Consider the following 10718-nt stretch of genomic DNA (forward strand, 5'->3'; position numbering starts at 1 on the left):
ATGTCATGTCATGCTATGTCTATGTCATGCTATGTCTATGTCATGCTATGCCTGTCATGCTATGTCTATGTCACGCTATGTCTGTTAAGTTGGTGCTGATCTTAGAGGTGGTAATAATGCCATTTGCCCTTTTTCCCATTTTATGTATATTTAAGAAAAGAATTCATCCTGTGTCGAACTTTGTGTTCGAATCTGTCAGTTATCAAACCGACCTGATGAAAGGGTTGGCTGTTTGTTGACGAGTTAGTGAGAATAAAACCAGCAGTCGAAGAGGTTGTCTTCCTCCTTCCCTTGCCTGTGCCCAGACTTTATTACAAGCTATCTAGGCATTCTCTCGCAACTTATGATGGACGGAAGTGATAGTGGCAAACCGGCATCGTCAACCTCAGCCCGAGGAGACAGCCTTACGACGGAACTTCGTCTGATCCCGGAATTTGACGGTACTTAGCACTCGGTGGTAGAGTGGATCGAAAAGCTGGAGCTGGTTTGTCGGCTACGAGGGATCTCCGATCTACACACCATTGTGCCACTGCGACTCACAGGCGGGGCTTTCTCTGTTTATCAGCAGCTCAGCAGCGTAGACAAGGGGAACTTCGACACCATAAAGGATGCACTCACCTCGGCATTTGCTGCAGACAAGTTTGTTGCCTATGAGCAGTTTGTGGACCGTAGGCTGCGTGATGGCGAGTCTGTTGACGTGTACTTGGCTGACCTGCACCACCTGGCTACACGATTTGGAGGAATAACCGACGCCGGTCTATGTTGTGCTTTTTCAGCTGGTCTTCCAGAAGCTGTTCGCCACATTCTGAGAGCTGGTTCACGCATGGAAATTATGGATATTAACCAACTTCTGAACCGTGCTCGAGCTGTTCTAGCGGATAATTACCTCGATGATGGGGCATCAGCACAACCAGCCGGCTCCAGACAGCACACAGTGGCTCCTGCATTAGTTGGTGTTGGTGGTGTGCGCTGCCATTCCTGTAACCAGCCGAACCACTACGCTCGTGACTGCCAGGCTGGACGCAGTGTGCGCAGAGGTAGAGGTGGGCGAGGTAATGTGCGCTGCTTCAGATGCGGGGGACAAGGCCACATCGCTACCTCATGCCCTTCAGGAAATGGATCAGGAGAGGTGGGACCAGCGCCAGCCTCCTCTCCAGACCGTCAGTGAGAGGCGCTTTACCAGTGACTCGCTTGGTTGTTGATGGAAAGAACTGTGATGCCCTGGTAGACACCGGCTGTACTCAGAGTATTGCACACGTTTCCATGTGCTCTCGCTGGACCAAAGGAAATATCAGTGTGAGGACAGTAAGCGGTGAGCTTTATATGTGTATGGGAACAGGTGTGGTAACAGTCCAGCTACTGTCAGGAGTGTCCGTGTCTGTGAATGTGATTGTAGTGCCTTCCAAGCCGCTTAATTTTGACTTTATTCTGGGCATGAACGGTGTTGAAGCCCTGCAGGGAGTGACAGTGCATTCACCGGACAAAGTGCGATTTGGTATTGAGGAAGTGCAGGCTTCAGCCGTGACAGTACCTACCATACAACGAAATATTGTCGAGAGGGATTTTGAAGTAACATATGACAGTGCAGCTAAAAAGTGGACAGTGTTGTGGAACTGGCGTGATAACTCAGAGCCTCCACGACTACTGAATACTGTCTCTGAATACAGGGTGCCGAATGAAGCTCGAAAAGAATATGAAAATGAACTGTGTGAATGGATTAAGGACGGATGGCTGGTTCCATACAACGAGAGTATACATGGCCCTGTGAAAGGAACTATCCCTCTGATGGCTGTCGTGCAGCAAAACAAGAAAAAAGTACGCCCTGTCCTTGATTTTCGTGAGTTGAATGCCCATCTTAATTTGCACACAGCTGAAGCGGACGTCTGCACTGAGAAGATACGGGAGTGGCGCAGGCGTGGACAGAGGGTCGCTCTCATTGACTTGCGCAAGGCTTACCTACAGATACACGTTCACAGATCGCTATGGTCGTCCCAGACAGTGGTGTTCCGTGGGAGACGTTACTGTTTAACTAGACTGGGCTTTGGACTGAACATTGCACCACTAGTATTGAAGGAGGTCCTGAGTCGTGTGTTGAGCATGGACGAGAAGATAAACCGCGCCACTTCACCATACCTGGACGATATTCTGGTGGACGAAAGTGTGGCGAGTGCAGCAGAAGTGGAATGGCACCTTAGTCGTCACGGCCTGCTCTGCAAACCTCCCGAGATTGTGTCTGAAGGAGCTCGTGTGCTGGGCATTAGAGTCTGGGGGGAGCACGATCGTCTCGTCTGGAAGCGTGATAACGGCGTTGGCAAGCTACCTGAAAAGCTGACTAGGCGGACAGTGTTTTCACTCTGCGGGCAGCTAACGAGTCACCTTCCTGTTTGTGGCTGGTTGCGAGTGGCGGTGTCGTACATTAAAAGATGGGCCAATGAGGTCACGACTACGTGGGATGACGAGATTAATGACCTCAGTTTGCTCTCGATGCTTGCGGACACGTTGGAGCGGGTGAAGAACTCAGACCCGGCCCGAGGACGATGGGATGTGGCGGGAGACGAAGCTATACTATGGGTAGATGCAAGTTCACTCTCATTGGGAGCTGTGTTGGAGGTGAAAGGTGAAGTTATTGAAGACTCGTGTTGGTTACGACGGGACGAGTGCTCTCACATTAATCTTGCGGAGCTGGACGCTGTTATTAAGGGGATAAATCTTGCAATCTCCTGGAAGATGAAACAGCTGACTCTTATGACTGACTCAAGAACTGTGTTCCAGTGGATCGCGGATGCTCTCTCAGGAAAATCTCGTTTGAAGACTAGAGCTTCCAGTGAAATGTTGATCTGTAGGCGCCTAGTGACTTTTAAATCTATCATCGTCGAGTATAATCTGTGCCTGGAAGTAAAGTTTGTGTCTTCTACTGAAAACAAAGCAGATGTGCTAACACGAGTACCGAAGAGGTGGATGACACTAGCAAACGGGCAGACAAGCTGTGCAGCTGTTGCCAGTGTTTCAGACAGGGACATCGTTAACATTCATGAAACCAGCGAGCATCCCGGCATCAAGCGTACACTGTACTTCTGCAGAAGGCTCTATCCTACGGTTCAGAGGCAGCAGGTTCGCAGTGTTCTTCAGCGTTGTCAAGAATGTCAATCCTTTGATCCGGCACCAGAGAAGTGGAAGAAAGGGGAGTTGGGGGTTTCAGAGATCTGGAGCAGAGTTAGCATGGACGTCTGTCATGTCAGAAACCAGCACTATCTGACGCTCATCAACTGTGGGCCAACACGTTATGCCATCTGGAAAAGACTCAGGCGGCAAGATGTCATCAGTGTTGTTGAACAGCTAGAGTCTGTGTTTTATGAACGTGGAGCACCTAAGGAGCTATTAACTGACAATGCTGCCAGCTTCCGTAGCTCAACGATCAAAGAGTTCGCCAGGCGTTGGGGTATGGTCATCAGGTATCGGTGTGCCAACGCTCCATCTGGTAATGGAATATCAGAGAGAAATCATCGAACCGTGAAAACTATACTGGCACGGAAAGGCTGTTCCATAGCTGAAGCAGTGTACTGCTACAACGTTATGCCACGAGGTGATGATGCCTCATCTGCCCCTGCCAACCAGATATTTAGATACGAGGTCAGACTGCTGGGTATCGACGGAGTAACTCTGCAAGATCAGCCGGTGGAAGAACAACATCGCTTCAGCGTCGGTGATCGTGTATGGATCCGGCATCCCAGCAGACTCTGCGATTCTCGAAGCACAGAGGGCACAGTAACGCGAGTTGTATCTGCCCAGAACGTCGAGGTGGATGGTATGTCTCGTCATGTGCGTGACCTAAGGCTGGCAACATCGCTGTCTACTGCCCCAGAGGATTCACTAGCTGAAGAAAGCCCTGAATCAGAAACAGAAGATGATTTGCTAATCGATGTGAGAGGTCCTTCGAATGAGTCTACGTCAAGTGATACGTCAAGTGAAGACGAAGTAGATAGTCCAGGGAGACCACTGCCCCGTCGAGGTTCTAGGGAGCGCCGTCCAGTATGGCCGTTCCAATATAGTGATCTTTAGAAGATCAGGGGGGAGTGTTATGTCATGTCATTCTATGTCTGTCATGCTGTGTCTATGTCATGCTGTGTCTATGTCATGCTGTGTCTGTCATGCTGTGTCTGTCATGCTATGTCTATGTCATGCTATGTCTATGTCATGCTATGTCTATGTCATGCTATGTCTGTTAAGTTGGTGCTGATCTTAGAGGTGGTAATAATGCCATTTGCCCTTTTTCCCATTTTATGTATATTTAAGAAAAGAATTCATCCTGTGTCGAACTTTGTGTTCGAATCTGTCAGTTATCAAACCGACCTGATGAAAGGGTTGGCTGTTTATTGACGAGTTAGTGAGAATAAAACCAGCAGTCGAAGAGGTTGTCTTCCTCCTTCCCTTGCCTGTGCCCAGACTTTATTACAACAATACCGTACAGTAGCTTAATGTGAATTGATGAGAATTTATTTTTATGAGTGGTATAGGACCCACTTCGAAACACGTAACTAATGAAGAATCATTTCGAAACACGTTACTGAAGAATCTCTCTCTCTCTCCATTAATATTTTCCTCTACCCTTGTTATTTTACCTCCCGCCCATCCTTCTGCTTTCACCCTCTCCTCAGTTCTTCATCCCCATTTGTCGTTATTCTCTCCTCATTCCCCCTCCCCCCATCCCTCCTTGATGCCCTATTACCCCCTCTGTCTTCTCTCTTCCCCCTCCCCCCATCCCTCCTTGATGCCCTATTACCCCCTCTGTCTTCTCTTCCCCCTCCCCCCGGCCCTCTTATCAGCGCTTCCCCTTGTTGTCTGCCCATTCCAATCCTTCCCCTCGTGCTCATTCTCCCATCCTTTCTCTCCTCTCCCCTTCCCCACCCCTGTTGTCTCCCCTTCCCCACCCCTGTTGACTCCCCTTCCCCACCCCTGTTGACTCCCCTTCCCCACCCCTGTTGACTCCCCTTCCCCACCCCTGTTGACTCCCCTTCCCCACCCCTGTTGACTCCCCTTCCCCACCCCTGTTGACTCCCCTTCCCCACCCCTGTTGACTCCCCTTCCCCACCCCTGTTGACTCCCCTTCCCCACCCCTGTTGTCTCCCCTTCCCCACCCCTGTTGTCTCCCCTTCCCCATCCCTGTTTTTTCCCCTTCCCCACCCCTGTTCTTTCCCCTTCCCCACCCCTGTTCTTTCCCCTTCTCCACCCCTGTTCTTTCCCCTTCTCCACCCCTGTTCTTTCCCCTTCCCCACCCCTGTTCTTTCCCCTTCCCCACCCCTGTTTTTTCCCCTTCCCCACCCCTGTTTTTTCCCCTTCCCCTGTTTTTTCCCCTTCCCCACCCCTGTTCTTTCCCCTTCCCCACCCCTGTTCCCTCCCCTTCTCCACCCCTGTTCCCTCCCCTTCTCCACCCCTGTTCCCTCCCCTTCTCCACCCCTGTTCCCTCCCCTTCTCCACCCCTGTTCCCTCCCCTTTCGCACCCCCTGTTCTCTCCCCTTCCCCATCCTTTTTTGTCCTTCCATCATCACCCTTCCAGTATTCTCTCCTCCTCCCACTCCCCTACTTTCTCTTCCCTGCTCTCTGCCGTCTCCCCACACCTCTCTCCGTTTTCCCATCCTGCTTGTTCCTCCTTCCTCTCCTCTGGTCTCTCCCTCTTCCCATTCTCCCCTTCCTGCATTCCTCCAACATTGTAGCATCATTCTTCTGCCCCTCCCTCTTATTGCTTTCCGTTTCCCTCCTCGCTGTACCTCCCTTCCTTTGCTTCCCACCCACCCCTCCTCTTGCTCCCCCCTCCTTCCTCCCTCCCCCCCGCCCCCAGCATCTCTCCCCTTCCCTCACCTCCGTCCCCAGCCTGGCTTCCTGACAAGTTAGGAATTCAGTGGCCAAGTTTCTTTAATTGGGGATAAGGGTTTGTTCCTGCCTGCATCGCTGTTGCAGTATAAGTTGGATTACTTTGGGTCAGGTCAGGTCAGGTCAGGTTAGGTTAAGTTGGGTTAGGTTAGGTCAGATCAACTCAGGTTTTGGGGTGTTAGTTTGAGTTGGTTAGGTTGTGGATGTTAGTTTGGATTAGATAAGGTGGTTAGTTCTGTGTCATTTGAGTTGTTTTACTTTAGATCAGATTGGAATAGGTTAGGTAGGTATCTTAGGTAGTTTAGTCAGGTAGTTACCTTAGGTTATTGTACGTCAGTTTAGTTTTCATCAGTCAGTAATTTTCCTGTCACATCAGCGATACAGATCTTAAGTAATGTAAATCTCTTAGCCTATTTCTGTAAGGAGTTTTCGCCATACCTACAGATTCGTTAAACATTATAAGCTCCTTTAGCTTGATGACGTCTTTGTGTGTGTGTGTGTGTGTGTGTGTGTGTGTGTGTGTGTGTTGGGGAAGACAAGGGGATGTTAACTATTGGGAGAGGGGTAAGAGTGAAGGACAGACGGTCACATGTGATGCTGGATATTACAAAGGTACAAACTGATCAAAACACGTACAAGTAAAGAGAGGAATTTTCTTTGAAACTCAATTTGACCACTAAAGAATTATTCGGGATGTTTCGAGGGCAACTTTGTTCGTGTTCAGCATTACAAAGTACTACAAGAGTACTACCACCATTATTAGTGTTAGAATGTATAAACAGTGTACGAGTCACTTCCATAGCACACACACACACACACACACACACACACACACACACACACACACACACACACACACACACACACACACACACACACACACACACACACACACACACACACACACACACACACACACACACACACACACACAATCATCATCATCATAGTAAAATGTATAAAGTGTACGAGTCACTTCCATAGCACACACACACACACACACACACACACACACACACACACACACACACACACACACACACACACACACACACCTTCATTTGCATTGCACCCACGTGAATCCCATAATTATCTCACCTAATTGGTCTGACATAGTTAAGTTAATGAACAGGAAAAAATCAATCTTTCTCTAGCATTACTGTCTTGAGCGCCGTTACGGTGTTACATACGTGTTTGTGTTGCAGTGTTATGTGTGTTTGTGTGTTTTTAGCCAACGCAACACCACTAATGTCTTGATGTGATGTGTGGTGTATATTAGAATCCTTGTTTATTATTGTCATTTTGAACCCAGTTACCGTCACCCTCTTTTGTCAGTGATGTGTTCAAAACATCACAGGTTTGTTCATGCGTTTGCTACAGTACCTTGGGGCTGCTGACAACATTCTTTCCAGGGCGACTTCTTTCCAAAATTTCAGTAAAGACTTTATAGGCTATACATTTTGACAATATATGTATCCATACATTAGCTGCCTACTTATGTAATCATATATATATATATATATATATATATATATATATATATATATATATATATATATATATATATATATATATATATATACACACACACACACAGGTATGCATACCGACAACCAGACACATACATGCAGACATGCTTACATATCTGAGATCAAAAGACGTGGATGGACAGAAAACTTGATTGGTTGACAAACAGTTACGCATTTTAGATAAATAGCTGTGGATGGTTAGATAGATCGATAGATATAGATGGATAAACAGGGATGGAGGTAGATAAAGTTTTCTGGTAGACAGAAGTATGGGAAGAACGAAAAAGTTTTGTACGAGTATACAGCAGCTGGCGGTGGAGTGGCCTAAGAGAGAGAGAGAGAGAATGGAATATATAATAGATAAGTAGAGACACTGAGAAACGACACAAGCCAATCTGGCAGACAAGACCATAATATGAATATATTGATACTATATAGATCCAAACACACACACACACACACACACACACACACACACACACACACACACACACACACACACACACACACACACACACAGGGAGAGACTCATCACACAGTAATCCTTAAAACAGTGTATCCTCGATTCATGAGCGCTGATCTCTGCCACAATGGCCTTGTGTGTGTGTGTGTGTGTGTGTGTGTGTGTGTGTGTGTGTGTGTGTGTGAGTGCATGTAACTGGGTCAGGATATTGATAACAACTAAGTATAATCTTCCGGTGGTAACAGCAGTGTGTAAAAATTAGTATGAAGAAAACACTGTAAGTATAGATCGTCCAGTCCTGTATTGCACCATCAGGAACGTAGGAACCCTGGGATAGGCTACATAGTGTCGGCATTTATAGTGAGAGTGACCATTCGTTCATCTCTGAGTGGCATTGTGTGAGTAATAAACCCCAGCCATACTTCAAATGTAAACCCATATGAGCCACATCCCTTGGGAGCGCCTTAATCCACTACACCACACGGCGTCCATTTGATGATGTGATTATCACCCAGTGAAGTAAATGGTTTCTTGGGCTACAACAAAGCATTTCCCTTGTCACTTAGTGTAGAATCACCTGAAAGTAGGGAGTACATCAAGTGAGATGGTATTGGCCGCCCACACTTACTACTTCCCTACCTTGTATCTCGACGGTCTTTTCTCACCAGCAACTTTCCAAGGATATTAAGGAAAACATCTCCACTTTTTCTTGTCAGTATCCAGGTGTGCCTTGTGACAGCCACAAAACTTCCAGTAGATAAAAGTTTGCCCTACACTCAGAAAAGAAGGACGTTGTTGTCCTGTTGTTATACTTTTCTATTTACCCGAAGTCTTATATGAGTAACTTTTTACCTTTTTTTATATTCTTGATGTTTGCAGGCGATTTTATTTCAGATTTTTTTCAGCTAATAGATTTCTTACAAAGATAAATAAAATCTTTTGGTGATAGATAACCATACAAGGCGTCATCGATGTGGGGAGAAATGACGGGGGGAGGGAGCGGGAGGGGATTAACATATAGAGACGGAGGGGATGGGAGATGGCTTGAATTGAGGGTAATTATAATAAATGAGCGAGTGGGAGGGGAAGGAGAGAGAGAGAGAGAGAGAGAGAGGGGTGCAGAAAGGAACATGGAAGAGGGACTGCTAACAATAGGGACAGGCCCAAAAAGTGAGTGAGAATAAAGGAAGTGTGGAGTTGAGTGACTGACATAGAATAGACGATTCTTTTCTTTCTTCGCCCTCTCTCCTTTTATCCTCTGATCTATTTTCTCTTCCATATTCCTCCATCCACTCCTCTGTTTCCATGCATCCGTCCCTCCCTCTCATAGTGTGTAGTGGTGTAGGTGGGTAGGTGGATGGTCCTTGCGTGTAGTAGGGTCGATTACGTCCCGTCTTCCCATCCATTTTCATCCTTCACTTCCTCCATTTCTCCTTCCCTCCCAACCTTCCTTCCCTCTCATCCCTCTCCTTTCCTGTTCTTCCTTTCTCCCACATTCTCTCCCCCCCCCCCCGCAAAGTGTATAGTGGTATATGTGGGCGTTTTGCGACTCAGGTAAAAATATCCCACTCGCCAACTACAGCAGTCTTCCTTTTACGTGTCTGTAAGCGCTTGTCAGTGTAAATAATTCCTAAGGCTTGTGATTGCCTTGCTCAGTGCCCCGTTGGAGGGAGACACTGGTAACTGGATCGTAAAATAGAGTTGGATAGATCCGGCCACGGGAAGGAAGGTGTTGTTGTCTACAGTGTCCTTTTGGTGGCACTGTCTCGACCTGGCTGGTGGTGGCAGTGTAAATTGCTTTGCTTTGAAGGTCTGTGTGTGTTGCTTATCGTGTAGACTGTTCCCTTCTGTGTTCCGTCTTGTATTTCTTTACAGTAACGATAAAGTTGCAGCTTTTGTGATAGTTGATTTCTACATTTGTGTATAACTATTAGTATTTATGTAGGTTAATAAAATTACTTAAAGGCGGCTGATGAGATTTGGGTCAAAATTTGCACATACATCGTGTGCTGGTACGGTAAGATGTGATTCGATTGTGGAGCAGAGCGGTGTAAGGTCAAGGTCACGGGTCAAGTCTTTATGCTCTGTGAGCACCTTTGATTCTCTCTCTCTCTCTCTCTCTCATCATCATCATCATTATTTTCCTCTCCTTTCTAAATTATCATATCTTTATATACCCTTTCCTTGTGCTCCCTCTTTTCTTTCTTCAACCCCTCCCCACCTTTACTTCCATCTCTGCCAAATCATCATCTTTCTCTCTCACACTGTTCACCTGTTTCTTCTTCATACCCTTCTCCCAATTTTCTCTCTCCTCCCACTGCACCTTGCCTTTTCTCTCCCTCTCACGTGTCTTCTCTCCTTTCATCTAGGTTTCCCTCCCTTCCAGTCATTCTTCTCACCTTTCACATGTTTCCGTCGTACCAGTCTTTTCTCTCTCCTCAAACCTCTTCATTCCCCCTTTACGGAGTCTTTCTTACATGCTGTGTCATAATTATTACTCAGAGGGAAAAAAAATTTCATGTGCGATATTCTTAATTTTCGAGTATTTAAATCTCTCTCTCTCTCTCTCTCTCTCTGCCACCTCATTTCTCATCTCTGTGCTATGTATTTCTTTGTCCCCTTCCCTTCCAGTTATCCTCCTTTCGTTTCTTCGATTAAAAATAAATTCTCTTTCACTTCCGTCTTTCCTTTCCATCTCTATCTTTACGATAAATCCCTGATCCCTTCCTCCCTCCTTCTCCCCTCCGTTCTTCCGTGTATCCTCCTCCTCTTCCTCCTCACCTTTTCCTCTTGTTAAACTAACATTGCATCTCCTTACTGTATCCTTATATCATTTCTTCTTCCTTCCTTCTGCCCTC

General features: G+C 46.8%; 1 protein-coding gene and 1 pseudogene across 1 annotated transcript; both read left to right on the top strand.

Moving 5' to 3' along the window:
* Nucleotides 1-346: 346 nt before the first annotated feature.
* LOC145418562 (uncharacterized) lies at nucleotides 347-1168 on the top strand (annotated as a pseudogene).
* A 95-nt stretch (nucleotides 1169-1263) lies between these two features.
* Nucleotides 1264-4059, top strand: LOC145418563 (uncharacterized). The gene has a single exon (XM_080286931.1). The coding sequence runs from the start codon at nucleotides 1264-1266 to the stop codon at nucleotides 4057-4059; it is 2796 nt and encodes a 931-aa protein (XP_080143057.1).
* Nucleotides 4060-10718: the final 6659 nt, after the last annotated feature.

Source organism: Coenobita brevimanus, chromosome 115 (genome assembly GCF_032717465.1).
Source record: "Coenobita brevimanus isolate Jiangsu-jjx chromosome 115, ASM3271746v2, whole genome shotgun sequence".
Classification (NCBI taxonomy): domain Eukaryota; kingdom Metazoa; phylum Arthropoda; class Malacostraca; order Decapoda; family Coenobitidae; genus Coenobita; species Coenobita brevimanus.

Excerpts from the sequence above, each read along its gene's own strand:
- LOC145418563 (XM_080286931.1), top strand. The coding sequence starts at position 1,264 with ATGTGCTCTCGCTGGACCAAAGGAAATATCAGTGTGAGGACAGTAAGC.